At 43.3% G+C, this 21,823-nt stretch overlaps 1 protein-coding gene across 3 annotated transcripts; it reads left to right on the top strand.

Annotated features, from left to right (window-relative positions):
• Nucleotides 2,601-20,249, top strand: MRLC2 (myosin regulatory light chain 12B). 3 transcript variants are annotated; one of them, XM_003127841.4, is made up of 4 exons: nucleotides 2,601-3,384; nucleotides 13,938-14,136; nucleotides 18,180-18,341; nucleotides 19,753-20,249. In XM_003127841.4, exons 2-4 carry the CDS (start codon nucleotides 13,953-13,955, stop codon nucleotides 19,923-19,925), a joined length of 519 nt encoding a protein of 172 aa, XP_003127889.1. In that variant the 5' UTR covers nucleotides 2,601-3,384; nucleotides 13,938-13,952; the 3' UTR covers nucleotides 19,926-20,249. The 3 variants fall into 3 exon arrangements, with proteins under 3 accessions (XP_003127889.1, XP_020951792.1, XP_013854702.1); XM_021096133.1 differs by lacking the exon at nucleotides 2,601-3,384 and adding an exon at nucleotides 3,479-3,622; XM_013999248.2 differs by lacking the exon at nucleotides 2,601-3,384 and adding an exon at nucleotides 4,979-5,108.

Here is a 21,823-nt window from a genome sequence, read left to right as displayed (position 1 = left end):
TGTCAGTTTCCTCACCTGTTTAACAGGGACAATACCATCCAAGTTTGTTGTGGAAATAGAAACACTAAAGATAAATGATCTGGCATTCAAATAATGGTTATTCTTATTCTGCTAACCAGCAGGGCCTGTTTGGCAGTGAGACGAGGCTTGAAGAGAAAGCAGACAGAACCAAAGGGCATTTCTTTAGAGATTCAAGCCTGTCTGTAGATGGAGGAAGGAAACAAGAAGCAAATGAGTAAAACCAAATGAATGATGTCCAGCAGATAGGAAGAGAGAATTTAGATCATTTGTTGTAGGATTATTCTTAGAAAAATAAAAATGGATATTTGGATATTGTTTCTTCTAAAAATGGGAAAGGGTAGGTGTTATGAGTTTAATTGCAGTGGTGATTAAGATGAGCTTAGTAACGAGAAAGGTCCACAGTGGTTTGATAGTAAATTATCTTAAACGGAATTTTTATTATTAAAGGGTCGTTATGAGGATTTAATGAGAACATACATAAAAATGCCTGACAACTTGTGTGGTAGCCAGTAGATCCTCAAATCATTTATTTTAGATTCCCTGAGGAGGTCCCATAATGCCAGAATTGTTTCTCTTTCTGGGTCCTCAATTGTACAATTTCTTGATTTCCCTGAAACCCTGTTTTTTATATTTGCTGTCTTGAAAAGCAATGCTGGAGCTAATCCCGTATTGAAGAAATTGCCAGTTTTCCCAAATCTCTGTATCCTCTTAATCCTAGATTTCTGCTCAAATAGGTGGTATCATAACTTCTGTATTTATCTACATACATTCATTTTTAATTTAGGGCCACACCCATGCCCTAAGGAGGTTCCCAGGCTAGGGTCAAATCCCAGCTCCAACTGCCCGCCTGCATAGCCACAGCAACGCCACATCCACAGCAACACAGGATCCAAGCCACGTCTGCCACCTACACCACAGCTCAGGGCAATGCTGGATCCTTAAACGCACTGAGCGGGGCCAGTGGGCCTCCTGGATACTAGTTGGGTTTGTTAATGCTGAGCCGCAACGGGAACTCCTTATCTACGTATATGTTCTGGTTGTAGTGAACATACAACTTTTTTTTTTTTTTTTTTTTTTTTGTCTTTTTGCCATTTCTTGGGCCGCTCCCGCGGCATATGGAGGTTCCCAGGCTAGGGGTCTAATCAGAGCCGTAGCTACCGGCCTACACCAGAGCCACAGCAACGTGGGATCCAAGCCGAATCTGCGACCTATACCGCAGCTCACAGCAACGCCGGATCATTAACCCACTGAGCAAGGCCAGGGATCGAACCTGCAACCTCATGGTTCCTAGTCGGATTCGTTAACCACTGTGCCACAATGGGAACTCCCATACAACTTGTTTTTTAGTTTAAGATAAATTATTTGTCATGTTTTGGCATAGCTGCCATTTTTTGTTTTGAACTTTAAGTATATTACCTTTTTTTAACCATTCTTTTTAATGGCTACAGTTAGCAATTACCTTCGACAAGGCTATGCCATAATTAACCATTTCCCAAGCACTAGATATTTAGATATTTGGCTTTTCATTAATAAATACTAGTTTTTGCTTTGAATCTAGAGAAAATATGCCCTAGAATAATTTTTTTTAGAAGAGTGCTATCTAGTAGCCCTTTCTATGATGATGGAAATGCTCTCTGTGCTGTCCAGCATGAACATTAGTCACTGTGACTACTGAGCACTTAAAATGGGTCTAATATAACTGAATTTTAATTTACATTTCAATAGTTACATGTGTTAGTTGGAAAGCACTGTTCTAGAAACAAATATGGAGGTCAGAGTATATAGTCAAGAGTGTCTCAGCTGTGATCTTAAGGTGGCCAGGGTGAGGGCTTACGGGATGGTACAGACCATACTTGGAAGAGCTCTGTGACAAAGAAAAGACCTCTGAAGCCAAAATGTTATGGTGAGTGGAATAAATTTTTAACTATCGGACCAAAGGGCAGACTGCTGCTAAAGGAAAGTAAATATTTTAGAACCAGACGTGACTTCTCAGCAATTGGTTTCAAACTTTAACTTGAAACTGAGAAAATGTCTTCAGTTAAGGACCTTGCTGCAGTGCTACCTGGATGAGGACCACAGTATCAACATCACCTGTGTGATTATTGCCCCACCCTCAACCCCATGCTCAACCTACTGAGTCAGAATACCTAGGGTTAGGTCTTTTCCGAAGCCGCCAGTTTTTTCTTCTTGGTGCCACTGTTTAAGAGCTATTGCTATGGAGAACTTGAACACCTGGTTCCTACCATCTGGGAATTCCTGATCAAAGATTTCTAAATTCCCCTTCAAAATTTTCTAGAATATAAAACTAAATTTAGTTGTTCATCTCGCCAGCATCCAGCACACGTTCAGGTAATCACAAGTGCTCAACAAAGGTTTGCTAATAAGTTGACTATCCTCCATTATCCAGAAATACTACCATTCATCTGTATTATTCCCAGACGAGGGAACTGGAAGATTATTGCCACAAACAATATCGAGAACAAAACTTCAATAATGTAGCTTCTTGGTTTCCTTTGCTTTGACAAAAAGCATTACATAACGTGCGCGCGCTAGTTATGTGTGTGCCTAAGTTTGTACTGTCTTTAATGAACCAAAGGAAAGCCAGTAATTTCATTAAAGCTTTCCTGTGACTGAAAGGGCTTGGCCTGGAAAGGCCGTAAATGTTATAATCTGAGGGTGAGAGAGGAGGGGTAGGGGCAAATGATATAACTTGGTCTGAGTGCAGTTTTGAAAAGAAAGTGTTTAGCAGCAGGAAGGGTCCGCCCAGCCGCCGCCCTCTTCCCTTCCCCACTCTTAATGTGGAGCGAAGCACAGAAAATTGCTCATTTTATCTGAAGTTCATAAAATGTAACCAGGCGAGCTGTACTTTCACTTCCTAACTCTGGCAGCCCTGGGGAGCGGCGCCCGGCGACCCCCAAACCTCTAGGGCTCCCGCCCGCCCGCGGGGTCAAATTCCAGGCCCGCCTCGCGCCGGCCGCCCGGGAATGCGGAAGGGCCGTGGGACCCGCCGCGGACGGCGGGGGAGGAGGACGGGCTGCAGGGTCCCAACCGCGCCGCACCCGCTTCATACCGCGCGGGCGGTGGGACCCAACTGAAACCCAGCCCGGGGCCGGCGGCCCCAGCCCGATCCCCGGCGGACAAGGCAGACGCGATCCCCTCCCGCGCGAGAACTGTGAGGCATTCCCCCCCCTGGCAGAGTTGGATCCCGCCGCGCCTTCCGGTGCGCCTTCCGGTTCGCCTCCCGAGGCAGGAAGTGCCGGCGTCGCCGCTGTTGCTCCCGCAGTTCCTCCCGCAGCTCCGCACTCGTAGCCTCCGCTCGTTTCGCTCAGGAAGTCCGGGTTCTGGTTCTGGTATTTGGCCGCGGTGAGTGGCGCTCGCTCCCTCGCGCGACACCCCAGGGCCGCCCTTATCCCCCTCTCTTCCCGCCGCCCGACCCCGCCCCGAACGCCTGGGCGGGCGGGCGGGGGTTGCGGGACCCGTCCGGTGCGGCAGAGAGGTGGGCGAGGAGACCGTCAGATGCCGGACAGAACGTGGACTACGAGGGGTCGGGAGGCTCGGGCGAATGGAGCCGGGGCCGGGATCCGCCCTGTTGGCTGAGGCGGTGGGTCCCAGGCGCTGCGTCAGCGGGACGGCTTCACACACCTGGTGCCCCGCCCGCCTACGGCCCGCTCCCCATCTGCCTGGGCCGGGTTGGTTGGGCCAGCTGTCGAGCGCCTACTCGGTGCCTCACACAGTGCCCGGTGCTTTGCGGGGCGCAGGGGTCTGCTGGTGCACGGTTCCTGCCGGGGAGTGCGGAGTTGGTATAGGCCAAATGTAAAGATTTCTGTAGGACTCAGGATTCTTTGCAGCATCTTGTAAAGATTTAGTTCGTCTGTGCTGACGGCGGAAGACAACAGATAGAAAAAGAGTCATGACCTCATTGGAGGCCTTGGGCTTAGCCCTAAGAGGGAGAACTCTGTGGTAGGAGGTAACAAGACCGAAAGCTCAAAAGGTGGGACTTGTGTCGTGGGGAAGGAGACGGTGGGGAGACCAGCCTGAACGAACAGTATGTTAATGAATAATGGTTGGAAATATGTAGGAAAGTGGGACGTTTTCACGGATGTTTTGCAAACTTGATGGGAAATAAAAGAGTCGTTAGGTAGTCGTTTTAGATTCTTCACTAATGGAGTAATAGGAAGAAAGGCGTGTTGAGAGGATTAGTTTGGCAGCCTTTAAGATGGATCTGTAATGGGCCTTTGGTAAGAAAAAATCATAGCATTTTGGAAATCAAAAGAACCGTAAAGGTTATCTTTTGTTTTATAATTGAGGAGAGTGAAGCCCAGCGAGGTGAGATAATTTGCCCAAGGTCACTCACTTGGAGGGGGTTCCCATGGTGCCACCCATTTTCTCTAAGCATTAGGGGGACCCTCCTGGGGCTCATAGCTAAGTGCACAGCTTCTTGTTGGTTCAGGCACTGTTGAATGAGGCAACTTCTGTGAGGACTGTTTCAATCGATATTACTTATGCTTTCACGGGACTGAGTTTGGACCAGATAAATTGCAATATCTGAAGGACAGGTCCCCAAGTGAGGGTTGCTGGGGTTAGAAGACATGAAAGGGGGAGTTCCATCGTGGCTAAGTGGTTAACAAATATGACTAGCATCCATGAGGATGCACGTTCTATCCCTGGCCTTGCTCAGTGGGTTAAGGATCCAGTGTTGCTGTGGCTGTGGTGTAGGCTGGCACCTGGAACTGGGATTTGACCCCTCGCCTGAGAACCTCCATATGCCGCACGTGTGGCCACCCCCCCCCCCAAAATGAAAGGACTGGGAGCCCCTAAATGGAGCTTGTTGTCCTCTTCAGGATTCAAAGACAGCATATGTCTAGGGATGATATTCCTTGCCAGCAATTTTAGGATCTTCCTGCCTCGTTCTGCACTTTAGCTGTTGTGGCTTCTTTGTCATCCCCAACCAGCTATCCACATTTTCTACCTGGTGAAGAATTTCAGCTGCCTCCATGCGGGATGTTAGCAGCTAGTGGACAAACTATGGATCTAGACTTTTGGTCCTGCATCTGTGCATCTACCATTTTCTAGCTGTGCACCTGCAGGTGAATTATCCTCTTTGCACTAATTTTCTCATCTGAGAAACAGGGATAATAACAGTATCTGTCGAAAGTTGTTGTGAGGATTACCTACGTCAATACACATGAAATGCTTAGATCAGTGCCTAGCACATATTTAGCACTCAGTTATTGGCTTATTAGTACTCTTTGTTCTAGGTATAAACAAAGAGTGACTGGTAAGTTCTGTTAAGAATTGGGGTGGGAGGGTGTTCCCTGGTAGCTCAGCAGGTTAAGGATCTGGCATTGTTACTGCTGTGGTTCAGATCACTGCTGTGGCCAGGGTTTGAGCCTGGCCTGGGAACTTCTGCATGCCATGGGTGCAGCCAAACAAACAGACAAAACCAGGAACCTTTGCAGGGAAGAGTGCAGTGGAGTTTATGTTGAACCAAGGGTAGACCATAGAACAGCCATTTTTTGAGAATCGGATCCAGGACCTACCTTAGAGAGATCATGTGTATACATAATTCTGTTTGTGACCCAGAGAAGCATATATATCTGTTCATTTAACTAGTATTTAGCACCAGCCATGTGTGAGACACTCTATCTACTTGACTCTGCAATCCAAGGTAGAAATGCCATAAAAGTGTATATGTAAATAGCATAGGAATGAAATATGGGGCAGTAAAAAAAAAAAAAAAAGAATGAACCACTAGTAAATTCAGTGAGATACATGAATCTCAGAAAATGTATTGAGTGAAAGAAGTTGGACACAGAGTAAGCACTGTATTATAAGAAATTCTGTTTATAAAGAATAATATATAATAATAAATTCTGTATATAAGAAATTCAAAGAACGAATCTATGGTGATAGAAATCCAGTGTTTGCCTGTGGGAGAGGGCAACGGACTTGGATTGAATTTTGTGGAGTGGTGTTAATGTTTGTTACTTGATTGGGGTGGTGGTTACATGAGTGCACATCATTTTTAAGATCTGTACATTTCACCATATATAAATTTCACTGCAGTAAAACACAATGATAGGGGAGGGAGTAAAGAGGATGTAAAGTCTACTGACAGTTGTGACGATCATAAAATCCATAATTTAGAAACAACAACATGATAATGTATGTGGTAAATGTGCAAATACATATACCACGGGGATAGCTTAACTGGTATTAAGAGAAAAGCTGTAAAACTGAGTTTGGCTCTGTAAAAGATAATAGAATAATTTATGGAACCGATTATATGTTTGCCTAAATATGCAGTATAAAAGCAATAGTATGTTATTAAGTATGTCGGGTTAACCTTGTGGAGCATTTTAACTTGATCATATGCTAAATTCCCTGGATAATTGCTGTTTTCAGATTGTTGCTCACTTATCCAGTCATTTGATCTTCCTAATTAGCACAAACACTAGTCTTGACTACAGTAATGACCATGGGAATTCATGAAAAATTTCTGGAGATTCTAATAGTCCTTAGCAAAGATGAGACTTGAATCAGAAATGATCTTAGGAGTTCCCGTTGTGGCGCAGTGGTTAACGAACCGACTAGGAACCATGAGGTTGCCGGTTCCGTCCCTGGCCTTGCTCAGTGGGTTAACGATCCGGCGTAGCCGTGAGCTGTGGTGTAGGTTGCAGACGCGGCTCGGATCCTGCGTTGCTGTGGCTTTGGCGTAGGCCGGAGGCTACAGCTCCGATTCGACCCCTAGCCTGGGAACCTCCATCTGCCGCAGAAGCGGCCCTAGAAATGGCAAAAAGACAAAAAAAAAAAAAAAAAGAAATGATCTTAGGTTTTAGCCAAGAGCTGCTGTCTGCTTTTTTTGGTGTTGCCACTCCCAGGCTTCACCTTGTGCCTCTGCTCACAAATCGGCCTTGCCAGAAGGGACCCTCTGAGCATCCTGCCCCTGGGCATCTGTACTGTACTTGAATTATCATCCCTTTGCTCGGGAAACCAGCTCCTTCTCCCTCCTCCAGTTACCTCATTTTTGAATGGTCACATCATACTAGCAGTTTTTCAACCAGCGCTTGAGGAAAGCACAGTCATTCAAGACAAACTTTGAAGGAAACTCCAACTAGGAAGCAAGAAGAACTAGCAAATCAGCATGGGAATCAGCTAAAAGACTGGGGTGGTGGTGATGGGAATGTTGAGGAAGGGATGACTGTTGCACTTAAAAGAGGAGCCCACAGAACTTGGAGAGGAGTTGAATAGAAGGAATTATAATTGCTAACCAGGAATAGAAATTTTTCCTATCCAGTGCACACTTGGCCATGGCCTCTTTTTGAGGTTTTAAAAATTCTTTGACTGTAATCCTGAAAGGCATTGGCCTATTAAATGTTAAAGACAGCAAGGAAACACAAGGACTTTATTAGTTTTCTGTCACTCTGTAACAGATTATTCTCACATTTAGCACCTTAAGAAAACAGTAAAGAGCTCTGAGGGTCAGGAACTTCAGGGCAGCTTAGCTGGGTGGTTCTGGTCAGGGTCTCAGGGGGTTGCAGTCATTTGAAGGAGGATCAGCCTCCAAGAAGACTGACTCACCTGGCTGACAAGTGGGTTCTGGCTTTGGCTGGAGGCCCCAGTTCCCTGCCACATAGACCTCTCCATAGGGTGCTATAGCCCTCATGACCCACTGCTGCCCCAGATTGAGTAATCCGAAAGCATGACAGAAAGTCACACGCCGTCATTTTCACAGTATCCTATTAGTTATAGAAAGAAGGCAGAATATGCCAACCCAAATATGACACTTTGGTACGAAGATCATGTTGAGCTGAAGGCAGTTGAGAAGAAGCAGGCATAAGAAAAGCTCTGCCCTTTCCCAGTGTGCCGAAGAGCAGGGCACACCTTTGCAAAGGTCTCCTTCCTTCCCCCTCTGCCAGGAAGGACAGAGGACTTTGGACTCTTAGCAGGCCCTAACTTAAACCTGCCTGAGAAGCCTTACCCTTGTTTATATTGTTTGTATCATTCCACAGCGTGCCTCTCCCCTTCACACACCTTTCCTCTTTTGGCTTCCGCTGAAGATGATATTTAAGCCAGCACTCTAAGCCACCTCTGAGGGCTGGATTTTCCCTGGCATACATGTTGATAAACTTCTGTTTTTCTTTTGGTAATCTGTTATTACAAGGTGTCAGCCAAGAACTCAGAACCACCGTCTAAGTGCTTAACTCTGGTTCCCAACCTTCACTGCACATTGGAATCACCTGGTATGTTTCTAAAATACCAAATCATGGGCTTCACCTGTAGACAGTCAGTTTCAGTTGTACTAGACTAGGACCTAGACATCACTTTTTTAAAACTTCCAGGGTGACTCTAAGGTGCAGCCAAGATTGAAACTAGAGGTTAACTGCTGTGAGAGCCATATTTACTTGCCGTATGGACTGGTGGACTTAGATACTTCATAGGCAGCTGACAGATATGCTCCATGAGCATCTTTCCCAGGCGTCCAATAAAGCCATATAGGCTGGATGGAGTTCATGAGCAATTTCTGCTTATTGATTATGATGCCCATGTTTTGATTTCCACGTCAGTATTGCAAGTGATTTTGCAGATACTTAGATTATGAACTAAGTATGTTGATGCCACAGCCACCTAAATACCAGTATCCTGTATCTTTGCCCTTCTTGTCACCTCTGGGCATAGTACATGTAACCTTTAGTTCACTCTATATCAGAAATTTGCAAAAATAATAAAAAAAATTTGAAGAGGAACTGGAGTTTTTTGTTGCTGTGAAGGCTTATTTAAAAAAAAAAAAGGCTTATTCATTGCCATATATGCTGTGTTCTAAGTGGATACTTTCTGCAACTAAGGGTAGGGTTTCATGGAGCTTTTTTTCTTTAGCATTTATAGGTCAGGTATGAATTGACAGTGCTTGGTAAAGATTTCAAGCCTTTACCTATCATGTCAAACCAAGACCATAGCTGATAGGAAACATTGCCGCTTGATGAACCCAAACCAGGGCTGCAACATTGCACAGTTGCAGAGCGTGTCATTCATATTTTATTCTCTTCCCATTCCCCTATATACTTTAGTCTGTACATTGGTTTCCTCAGCATAGTTAGAATTTATTTGGAAACTCCGTTTGTCTAGAAATTAAATTCAGAGGAAAGTAGCTGCTCAGAAATCAATATTGGATTATATTGGTAGTATTGAAAGTTTAAGAAGTTACTTTCTGGTACACTTGCTAACTAGAAGAATTGTATGAAGTAAAGATTATATAGGTAAAAATCACCTTTAACAAATGAGGTTGAATTTCATCTGGCTCTGCCACCAGGTGACCTTGGGCAATTTGTTTAACTTCTTTGATATTCAGTTCCTTCGTGTGTAAAGCAGAGACATGTTAAATTTAGTGCACCCGACTGCCTGACAGTGAGTCACTCGACAGATGGCAGTAGCCATACATTGAGTAGACCTTTAGTTTTCTCTCTCTCTCTCTGATCCTCAGGCATTTGGGGGCTGGGAAAAGAGAAAACAAATACATGAGTTAAGAAACCATATGGTGCCTTGGGCACATACAAGTTGTTTGGTGATGCTGAAGGAAAAGTACAAGGCAGAGGATGGCTGGAGATCAGGCTGAAAGCTCATTCTAAAGCAGGAAAGGTGTGTGTGCCAGGCTTCAGAGCTTGTATTCTCTCCTGTCGGCAGTGGCGAGCCAAAGATGTCTCAAAAGGGAATGAGATGGTGATGTTTATGTTTTATACACCTCTGGCTGGAAAATAGAGGGTAGTTTAGAAGGGACCAGAAAGCAAGGAAATTGGTTAGTTGACGATAGAAAAATTCTACACAGGGATGGTAAGGTCCCAGCTTAGGGTGGTGGCAGAGGGAAGAGGAAATTGAGCCAATCTGATGAATGCAAGGCTTGGTTCCCTGGGGAGAAGGGTGAGTCGGGGATGACTCCTGGGTTTCTTGGTGAGTAAGTGATGTGCCATTAACTGACAGAAAATAGAAAGTTGAGAACGTTTAGGAGGGAAAGAATGAGTTTGGTTTCTAACATGTTGATTCTGAGCGTCTGTGGGCTACCAAATGAGGGCCTTTCACAAACACTACTGGATGTGTGAGGCCACAGCCCGAGGGAAGGGTCGGGCCAGGGGATACAGACGTGGGAGTCATAGGTGTTGTCGGAACAGGGAGAGTGGATGAGATCATCCCAGGAACACAGAGTGAAGAGAACTCAGTAAGTTATGGACTGGGAGAAGGCTGGGCATGCGAACGTCTAAGTGAGCGGAGAGAAAAGCCTCACGAGAAAGTTCAGGAGGGCCAGGCCTAGGGAAGGAGAACTGGGAGGAGGTTGGTGTCACCAAATTAAATCACACCAAGTCACAGCATTTGACTTCGGTCAGTCGTTCCAATGTGCTGTTTCTAAGAAGAGTCTCCCTTCTTAGAGTCTTCCAGGTTGGAAAACTTGGGCTCTCTTTCCATTTGGGATAGCTCATTTCTATTGTTACAGTCCACCCAGGCCAAGAGTTGTTGAGGCCTGAAGAAAAGTGGGATTAAATGATGTCCAATATAGCAGAATGGTTCAAGGAGACTTAGATTGGATTTAGCAATGAAAGCGCTTGCAGTGGTGAGTGGGAAGTGAGAAAGTGCAAAAAGGCAAGATGATTTATCTCAGAAGGTAAGGAGAAAAAGGATGGTAGTTTCTTCAGGGGCCAGAATTCTCTCCAGATTGACTGTTTTGCTCCAACTTTGCTTCAGTTTTCAGCTAATGTTTTATTCTTCGTTGATATTTTATGTGTGCATGTGTGTACTTTTTATAGGTATGATATACAAATATAAATGTACACTGGTTTTAAATGAAGTACAAAGAAAAAATATTTTTTTAAAGAAATCATGGTGTTATTACATTGCCCTATAACACAGCTGTGTCTGCTGTGTTAAAGGTTTTGGTTGGGGGCTCAGATTGCTCACCGTATAATAATGGCTTTTCTAGCCTCACTGAGTTAACCTCCCCATTCTTTCCTACATGCACTTCCCCTAATAAAAATCCTTGAATCCATGTGTGTTTACTCCCATCTTGGCAGCAGCTTCTTGGAGAACTCCAGCCAAGCTTCAAAAATGTTTAAATATAATATACTTTTGGGTTAGCAAGGCACAATCGAAGGATCATTTTTTAAAAATAAAGGTTTTCTCTTTGGGAGGTTTTTCTAGATGACTCTGTTACAAATATAATTTGCTGATACTGATAGAACTAATTCTTGCCTTCAGATTTACGTTTATACCTACCTACTGAATCCTGAGGAAGTAGAATCAGAATTTTTAGCATGAGAAAGAATTTTAATCCAACAGTTTTGGAATGTGAGGAAGAATTAAAGCAGAGTCAAGTGCCTTGCTAGTGGGCCGCATTCTGTCTCTGATTTAATGTTCAAGATAACTAAGGTCACATAACAGCCTAAATTACAGGAAGAAGAAAATTAACATTTATTCAGGCCAAGTGTGTGGGGAGGGAAAGGAGTTGGAATGTTAGAATCAGGACTCCGAGGCTGCTGTACTTGAAAATTGCACCCCTGAGCTGAGCTTTCAAAACTTGAAGCTGGGATATTTGTTTAGATTCAAGAGAGAGAAGTAAACAATGGTTAAAAGTCCAAGACTGGGAGTTCCCGTTGTGGCGCAGTGGTTAACGAATCCGACTAGGAACCATGAGGTTGCGGGTTCGGTCCCTGCCCTTGCTCAGTGGGTTAACGATCCAGCGTTGCCGTGAGCTGTGGTGTAGGTTGCAGACGCAGCTCGGATCCTGCGTTGCTGTGGCTCTGGCGTAGGCCGGTGGCTACAGCTCCGATTCAACCCCTAGCCTGGGAACCTCCATATGCCGCGGGAGTGGCCCAAGAAATAGCAACAACAACAACAACGACAAAAGACAAAAAAAAAAAAAAGTCGAAGACTGGATGTTCTGGAGACCCATGTCCAGGATTGTCTCGCTCAGCCTTGTCCCCACCAGTCGTCTGCTTTCACACCATGGAAATGCAGAGTTAGAGAGCCGTCCCCAAGGCCACCCTCATTTCTGACACCAGTTGCAAGTTTGGTGGCCCAAGACAACCCTCAGGTTCAGTAATTTGCTAGGACTCACACAGCTCTCTGAAAGCTGTTACTGTGGTTGTGGTTTATTACAGTCAAAGGATTCAGATTAAAATCAACCAAGGGTAGAGACACATGGTGCAGAGTCCAGGAGAGTTCCAGGTGCATGGTTTCCCGTGGGCCTCTCCAGGCCAGTGTTGACTCCTGGTAGTGCGGCGTGACTGTGAGCCTGGAGTATTCTTGCCTGGGGACCTCTCTCCGCCCTTCGTGGCCGTGGTTTTTATTGGCACTCTGTCCCGTAGATGCTGTCCGCTGCTCCTAGGCTGACTTCAGCCTCCCCTTCCCCCAGAGGCCAAGCTGAGGAACACTTGACCCAAAGCCCCCATGATAAATCACATCATTAGACTATCTGCTGTGACCCAAGACCCCAGATAGACCAGGCGGACACTCTAAGGACTTAGAGATTACCACCCAGGAGCTGAGGACAAAGGCCAGACCTCTCTTTGGGCAAAATTAAATTCTTCACCAGGGCATGGTTTTGTTTGGTTTTTTAACCTAGGTCATACATATCTCATAGGGCAGAGACATTGGATCAAAAAATTATTCTGGTGTCCATATATTTTCAAGGTTATATGTAGCTAGTATGGTGAAGCTGAGATTTTAACTCAGGGCTTTTCTAATTCTAAAGCCAGTCATATTTTTGTGTTGTATTTATTTACATCATTTTAAACTGCAAATAAAAAATGGAGTGAGAAATGTCCATTCTAGGGAGTTCCCATCATGGCTTAGTGGTAACGAACCAAACTAGTATCCAAGAGGACTTGGGTCTGATCCCTGGCCTCGCTCAGTGAGTTAAGGATCGTTGCCGTGAGCTATGGTATAGGTTGCAGATGTGGCTTGGATCCCACGTTGCTGTGGCTGTGGTGTTGAATGGCAGCTTTGGCTCCTATTTGACCCCTAGCCTGGGAACTTCCATATGCCATGGTTTGTGGCCCTAAAAAGCAAAAAGAAAAAGAAATGTCCATTCTATTTGACATTTAAATTGTTGGTGGCTTTCAGTAGAGTGTTAGAGGTTACCACTAAAGCCATGTTATAGAGAATGGAGGAGTATTTTAGGAAGATGAGAAAAAGGAAAGAATTGAGTATTAGACTATTGTTTTAAAAGTTTTGTCAAGGGAAAGGGGACATGAAGACAGAGCTACAGTGAATACAGGGTTAAAGCTGTTTTGATGATTTTTGTTTTTTGTTTTTTTAAGATGAGAGCCTTTTGAACATGTATCAGTGACCCTACTAGTCTCTGCCTACGTTATCTCATTTAATTCTCATTTGTATTACAGTAGATACTGTGTTTTGCTTAAAATTGAGGATCACGTAAACTTCCCTGGTTTTCCAACCATGTTTTGAAAAAAAAAAATAAGACTCAAGAGGTTATACAGTATTGATATAAAATGGAGTTAAAAGGTGTATCTGCTGCATAGGATTGTGAAGATTAAATGGGACAATCCATGTGAAAGATAACAGCTTTGGAAACCTTTCTCTACGGGTGCTCCCTGTGGTCAGAACAGTATAAGCACTTGGTAGTGAGCTGATATTACATGCTGTAAAACTAATTCCCACTTGATAAAAATGAGTTCCATGAAATTTGGGGGGAAGTTAGCTCAATAGTTTGTTTCTTCAAAACTGTTTTTTTCCCTAGCCATTTAATTATGACATTGGAAATGAAGTTTGTACCTATGTTTATTCCTATCCAAATAAAGTAAGAATTCCACATTAAGATATTTTTACTCACCAACTTTTAAGTTTTGTGAATTCTTTTTTTGCTTTATGTTTTATACATTTTGTTTTGCTTTATGTTTTTTCAACTCTAGAATTAAACTGCCACCATGTCGAGCAAAAAGGCAAAGACCAAGACCACCAAGAAGCGCCCCCAGCGCGCAACTTCCAATGTGTTTGCCATGTTTGACCAGTCACAGATTCAGGAGTTCAAGGAGGCCTTCAACATGATCGATCAGAACAGAGATGGTTTCATCGACAAGGAAGACTTGCATGACATGCTTGCTTCTCTAGGTAGACTTCTATATTCTTAATATGCCTCCTTCCCCCAAATAATCAGTTTTATGAGTTATTTTTCTGTGTGATGTGCAAATATTCCTCTCCTGGTCTCCAAGGACTATTGAGAGATGTTGAGTGGGAGGTGCCATACGGAGGCTTGGCCAGTCACACCAGGATAAGCCTGCAAAGGTGGGGGGGCCCAGCAGCCACTGTTTCCAGACAGGCTTCCGTTCTCATTAGCTAAATATGATAGGTTTATGAGGTGAAAAGCCAGGGGATTGCTAGGTGGCAAAAGACCAGAAGCTTAAATTAAAAGTGTGGCTAATAATATAGTTTACTTAGTAACAAAGGATGAGGACAAGTTACAGGATAGAGGTGACAGTAATAAGTGACCATCTCGGGGAGGAAGGGAACACAAAGAAAGGGGCTTTCACAATTTATAATTTTTTATGTAATTTAAGAACAAAAAATGTAAAGATATAAGGTTATTTATTTATGCAGTTTATTTAATTATATTTACAATATTGTATTAGTTTCAGGTGTACAGCTTCGGATTCTTTTCCATTGTAGGTTATTACAAGTTATTGAATATAGTTCCCTGTGCTATACAGTAAACCCTTGGGTTTTGGGGGGGGGGTTTGTTTTTGTTTGTCTTTTTAGGGCCGCACCAGCAGCGTATGGAGGTTCCCAAGCTAGGGGTCCAATCTGAGCTTCAGCTGCCAGCCTACACCACAGCCACAGCAATGCCAGCTCCTTAACACTGAGCGAGGCCAGGGATCGAACCCTTGTCCTCTTGGATACTAGTGGGGTATTACTGCTTAGCCACGACAGGAACTTCAGTGAACCCTTGTTGTTTATCTATTTTAAATATAATGGTGTGTATCAATCTCATACTCCTATTATCGCTGCCCCTCCCTTTTCCCCTTTGGTAATCATAAGTTTGTTTTCTATGTCTGTGAGTCTGTTTTTATTTTGTAAATAAGTTGGTTTGTTTTTTGGTTTTTGGTTTTTTTTTTTAAGAGTCCACATATAAGTATCATATAGTATCTGCCTTTCTCTGCCTAACTGACTTAGTGTGATAATCTCTAGGTCCATCCGTGTTGCTGTACATGGCAGTATTTCGTTTGAAGATATAGGATTTTTAAAAATTTTTTAGGTTTTATTGAAGTACAGTTAACTTACAGTGTTGTGATCATTTCTGCTCTACAACAAAGTGATTCGGTTATACATGTATACACAGCCATTCTTTTTCAGGTTCTTTTCCCTTATAAATTATCACAGAATATTGGATAGAGTTCCCTGTGCTATATAGCAGGTCCTTGAAGGCCAGTCATTCCATATACCACAGGCTGCATGTGCCAATCCCAAACCCCCAGTCCATCCTCCCCTAAAATGTAAGATTTAAAGCGAACATAAACTGCCCTTTGTCATTTTCGATATGTGGGTATTACTTTATTATCCCTTATAGGATTTTGTTGTTTGTTTTGATCTTAAGGAAGGAAGAGAAAGTCCTCCTTGTCCTGCCTAAGTCTGCACTGACTTTATAGTTGGAAAAACGTCAAGCCTAGGGGTTCTCAGTCTGCCCAGAGATGGGCAGGGAAAGGGGCACAGGTCAAAGATGGCTCTCAGTTAGGCATTGCACTCGGGTGTTTTTGCTTTTCACCCTTAGCCAGAAAGGGCAGTTCAAGGGCCAGAGGGCAAAGAGAGAAGTTGCTACTTTTTTTTTTTTTTAAGTAACCACAACACGATTTTGTTCCTATATTTTATTTTTGTTTTTTTCTAACATTATTGTGAAATTTTTTAAGCTTATAAAAAGTCGAAGGAACAGTATAATGAACCAGCACACATCCTTTACCCAGACCCAAGTTGTTGACATTTTGCAGCATTTCCTTTTTTTAGAGTGAGTGTAGAGTTGAGATACTGATCTAACTTGCTGACTTGCGGATGGGGTGGATCCCAGCCTTTTCTTCACTCAGACTAGCTAACCAAGTGTACTTTGCGGGGCGGATCACTACTAAAGAAGGCCACTGAGGGAAACGGGGCTTAGTTGTATGACAAGAACCGAACACTCAAGCTTGTCCCTTGCTCATAGTAGATGATGCACAGTTAATTTTTGTTGGAGGAATAAATGACAGTAGAGTGAGAAACTGGCTTTGGTGCCTTCCTTTGTGGGGAACCCCTTACCTTTAAAGATACATATTTACCTTTCAAGTCAACAAATTATATTGGAACCTTGAATGGGTCTGTAGGTGCTTAGCCTAAACCAATTCATTTTAAATCCGTGAGGCTTTTTTGTGCTCATGTTCTCTTGACACCTTTGGGGTTTTTTTTTTTTGTTTTTTGTTTTTGTTTTGTCTTTTTGCCTTTTCTTGAGCCGCTCCCGTGGCATATGGAGGTTCTCAGGCTAGGGGTCAAATCGGAGCTGTAGCCACTGGCCTACACCAGAGCCACAGCAACATGGGATCCGAGCCAGGTCTTTGACCTACACCACAGCTCACGGCAACGCCAGATCCTTAACCCACCGAGCAAGGCCAGGGATCGAACCCACAACCTCATGGTTCCTAGTCATATTCGTTAACCACTGCGCCACGATGGGAACGCCTTTGGGTTATACTTTTTACCCAAAAAATTGCTGCAAGAGAGGGGCTGAATCTGGAGGTAGAAAAGAATGGGGAGATTAATTTGGGGCTCATTTTGTGTTAGTTTGTCGAATAGGTGGTATGAGTGAAGGTTGTGATGGCAGTAAGACAGATGTCAACTTGACATTTAAATTTCATCCAAATTCCCAGGAGTGAAACTTACATATGAACTGTTATTTTAGACTTGACTGTCATTAGCTCTGAGTCGGGTGTAATAGTGGGGTGCTTAACATATAGATGTTCTTTTAATGGAGAGTCACACAAACTTAATGTTGGAAGGCACCTTTCAGATACCAAGTTTAACCAGTCCATTTTACAGATGAAAGTAAACCCTAGACAATTGCTACCTTTTCCCAGGTCACACAGCTAGTGGCAGAACCTGGATTCAAACCCACTGTTCCAGGCCCTTTGTTCATTGCTGCTCTTCCTGTACTGTGTAAACCTCACAGATGCTGACAAAGAGGAGCCAGCCCTTTGTTACTCCCACCGTGTGGTTCCAGGGGGATTTCTTCCAACTTGCAGGGAAGGGTCAGGGACATTCCCTCACCACTGCACCAGAAGAGGGAGGGGTGTTCTCAGTTGGGACTGGGATTAAGGTTTCCATCTTGAACAGTGCTACGTGAGACTGCACTTCAGGATCATGACTAAACTGCATTTAGGGAGATGTTTGGCAACCGAATAGAATGTTGTTTAAACTGAGCTCCCAATTTTAAACCAACCTAATAGTTTTAGCTTAAAGGGCCAACTTATAAGTAAATTATTTGACCCAGACCAACTATAGGCAACTGTACCACAATTAGAAATATGAATATATAGGTTTTTAAAATAACTGGTAACAAAATGCTTGATGAGACTTCAATGTTATCACCATTCAAAATGTAACTGTGTGGCATTGCCTGGTTCCTAGTTTCATGTGTTTTTTATTTTTAATGAAAAAATGGTGAGGGAAAAGTTGCAGAGTACCAGGGAATGAAGACTGCTCAGTCTAAACCCAGGATGCATTTTTATAAAGGTATATCAAAGTTTTTTTTTTTATGTTGTCAAAAAACGTTTTTTTCAAATATTCTCTTTTCGTTTTTGTTTTTGGCTGCACCTGCTGCACATGGAAATTCCCAGGCCAGGGATTGAATCCAAGTTACAGCTGTGACCTGCCCTATACCTCTTGCAATGCCAGATCGTTAAGACCGGGCCAGGGGTGCAACCTGTGCCTCAGCAGTGACCTGAACCCCTGCAGTCAGGTCCTTAACCCACTGTGCCATAGCGGGAACTCCCAAATGTTCTTAATACAAGTTACTTGAAAAGCTAGTTTCATGCCATGATGATGTAACTTTTAAAAACACGTTGGGGAACGTAACGGTAACAAATTATGTATTGAAGTGAGGTCTTTGTTCTTAAATGTTAAACTGTGAAATTTTATAGGGAAGAACCCAACTGACGCATACCTCGACGCCATGATGAACGAGGCTCCGGGGCCCATTAACTTCACCATGTTCCTCACCATGTTTGGGGAGAAGTTAAATGGCACAGACCCAGAAGACGTCATCAGAAACGCTTTTGCTTGCTTTGACGAAGAAGCAACTGGTGAGTGCTCTCTGTTTATGCCCAGCCTCATTCCAGACCCTGTGAAACAGTTTATTGGAGATAAGAAAGCTTAGTAAAGTATAAATTTTAAAAAAATAAGTAAAGGGGAGTTCCCGTCCTGGCTCAGCAGAAATGAATCTGACTAGCATCCATGAGGAGGCAGGTTCAATCCCTGGCCTCACTTAGTGGGTTAAGGACCTGGTGTTGCCGTGAGCTGTGGTGTAGGTTGAAGATGTGGCTCAGATCTGATGTGGCTGTGGCTGTGGCATAGACCAGGGGCTACTGCTCCCATTCAACCCCCTAGCGTGGGAACCTCCATGTGCCGTGAGTGCGACCCTAAAAAGAAAAAAGAAGAAGAAGAAGAAAGGAAAACTATCCTTTACAGTGGGACAGTCTAACAGAAAATGGCTCGGCCACAGGCATGCAGGTCATAGCTACACAGTTTGTGCCATTGTTAATCTTTGAGTTTGGGTCTTAGTTTCCTAAAAACCAAAAGGAGAATTGTCTATTAAGTAGTGTTTCTTAGACAATAAAAAGTACTTCTGCAAGAGATTTTTATATCTGACCAAAAAGTATAGTTAACTAACTTGAACAAACAAAATTGTAGGTTTTTTCTCCTGTTATTTTAAAGTGTGTACAGAGAGCCTAGCTGTCCACCTAAAATTTTTCTCCCTCCTCTCATTGTCCCCTTTCCTTCTGCAATAATCTTCTGTCCAGCCACCCCCGTCACCTCCTCTCACACCCTGCATCTCCCTCCTACTTCCTCATTTCCACCTTTTAAAACTGTACCAACTTGCGCTGCACAGCAGGTCCTGGCAACACTGCCCTTTTTTTCTGGGTATCTGCCCTTTTTTTCTTCATACCTCTGAAAGACAAGGTTTTTTTTTCTCCCCTGGAAAACACCTGCTTCAAATTAATTTTGTAGGCGTATGGTCTACTAACTGAGCTATTAAAAGGATTTAGTCTAGGAGTTCCCGGCGAGGCTCAGGGGTTAATGAATCTGACTAGGAACCATGAGGTTGTGGGTTTGATCCCTGGCCTTGCTCAGTGGGTTAAGGATCTGGCGTGGCTGTGAGCTGTGGTGTAGGTCACAGATGCAGCTCGGAACCCATGTTGCTGTGGCTGTGGTGGCTACAGCTCCGATTCGACCCCTAGCCTGGGAACCTCCATAAGCCTTGGGAGCAGCCCAAGAAATGGCAAAAAGACAAATAAATAAATAAAAGGATTTAGTCTAAAGACTAACAGAGAATTCTAAACATAGTAGGAAAACAATGCTGTGGTTACAAGTTGCTTTATTTTGTTCACTTAACTATGTATGTCTCGAAATGTGTCATAAGACTGACCTAGTTGAGAACCGAATCATTAAAGTGCAGGTAAGTGTTCTTGACTCCCTTCTTTGCGCTTCTTCCAGGCACCATTCAGGAGGACTACCTGAGGGAGCTGCTGACCACGATGGGAGATCGGTTCACAGATGAGGAGGTGGATGAGCTGTACAGAGAAGCACCTATTGACAAAAAGGGGAACTTCAATTACATCGAGTTCACCCGCATCCTTAAGCATGGAGCGAAAGACAAAGACGACTGAAAAAACTTTAGCTAAGACCTTCTAATTACTTTGTGTTATTCCGTTTTATTTCCCAGACACTCCCCCCACCCCCTGTAGACCTGTTGCATGCAACTTAGTTTCACAGCTTTGCCTCTTTTTTTGATGTATTTATTCTAGACCTTTCTGCCACTTAGCACTTGTATAATCAGACTACAAATGGGGATGAGGTTGTAAATTGTATTGCAAAAGCGATTGCGAATAAAAATCAACAAATGTGAAAGCCCAGGAAAATATATCCGGTATTTCTGGTTTTGCTGGATTTTTACATTTTTATATAATAAAAATGCTATTTTGAAATAAAGATTATGCTGACTCATATGGAATATAATGAAAAGTTAGACAAATAACTGGTAGTTGTAGTCTTTTTTTAGATTTTTTCAATTCATATAATTCAGATTTCAGGGTAAAGCTTGACTTTTCGCATATATGAGACAGTGTTCTTCAGTACAAGTTGACATCATTATGCAGTAAAAACTATACCTAGTTTTTTCATGCTTCTATTAAGTCAGATGTTTAAACTATTGTGTGATAAATATATAGTGTGTATCTGAGAAAACTTCAACGTTTTATTGGTGTGAGTTAGAGAAGATGAGGCAGAATTCTAAATGGTTAATTATGGTAATTATTGAATTATTACCATATATAAAGCATTGCATGTAGACGACTTTCACTGAATATTCCCAGCAACCTTGTAAGGTAGATTGTGTGTGTGTGTGTGTGTGTGTTAGGGCCACACCTGCAGCATATGGAAGTTCCCAGACTAGGGGTCGAATCAGAGCTGTAGCTGCTAGTCTACACCACAGCCACAGCAGTGCCGGATCCTTAACCTGCCAAGTGGGACCAGGGATCAAACCCGCATCCTCATGGATACTAGTCAGGTTTATTTCCCCTGAGCCGCAAAGGGAACTCCATGAGGTAAATTTTTACTAGCCCTATATTTCAAGGGAAGAACTGAGCTGGGGGCATTAAGTGATTGATTCAGTCCCAATCAGTGAGAGCTGGGGTCCCAAGCCAGATGTCTAACTCCGGGGCATAGATGCTGGAACTACTCTACTGTCCCTGAAAAGCCCCAAATATGTAAAAGGTCAGGACATTTCCATTACATTCTAACAATTTCGTAGTCATTACTGAAATTTAAAATAATTTAACTGGGGGAAATTGGACAGGATTTCGGAGATTTCTAGCCAGCTAAAAAATAGAAGACAGAAGATGATAAGCAATGTAATAATGTTTCAAGGAAGTTCATGTAGTATCGAGTGAGACTGGGTAGAAGGCTTGAAAACCACACAGACAAGGCTGCTATAAGCTCTTTTAACATCCTCAAGGCCAAGCAGTATGAGAAATAGGAGGGAAAACCTTTTAAAAAAGGAAAACTCCATTAAGAAACAATTTCCCAATGTCTTTCAATACCTGTTCCTTCTTAAATGAGTCATATTGGTATTTTATCTGCTAAAAATGGATGCAATTGCATGTTTTAACATTGGCATTTTTGAGCTTGGTATGGGAGGCACATCCTGGTCACTTGCTATCACTTAATTTTTCTAGGCATCCTTTTCATCATCTTTAAAAAGCAGTTCCACTCCATGGCCTGGTACTCAAGAAGGGCTTCCAGGTTCATAAGAACTTTCACATTTACTACCTAATCCTCAGCGCACATGAGGTAAGTAGGGCAGGGTATGTTCCTGCTTGTTTTATGAGAGCTGAAGTTTAGAAAAGCCGAAGGACCTGTCCAAAGTCCCACAAGAACAGGAATCCACATCCAGCTCCCTTTTCTACCTCCAAGCTTAAAGTCACGTGCAGTGTCAATGCCAGAATCGCAGTGTGCAGAAGAAGAGGGGGAATGTACTGGGATAATCTGGACTATCATAAACCAAAAC

The sequence above is a fragment of the Sus scrofa genome, chromosome 6, assembly GCF_000003025.6.
Source record: "Sus scrofa isolate TJ Tabasco breed Duroc chromosome 6, Sscrofa11.1, whole genome shotgun sequence".
In the NCBI taxonomy this organism is placed as follows: domain Eukaryota; kingdom Metazoa; phylum Chordata; class Mammalia; order Artiodactyla; family Suidae; genus Sus; species Sus scrofa.
Note: the sequence above shows the minus strand (reverse complement) of the source record. Positions and strands in the feature narration are given on the sequence as shown.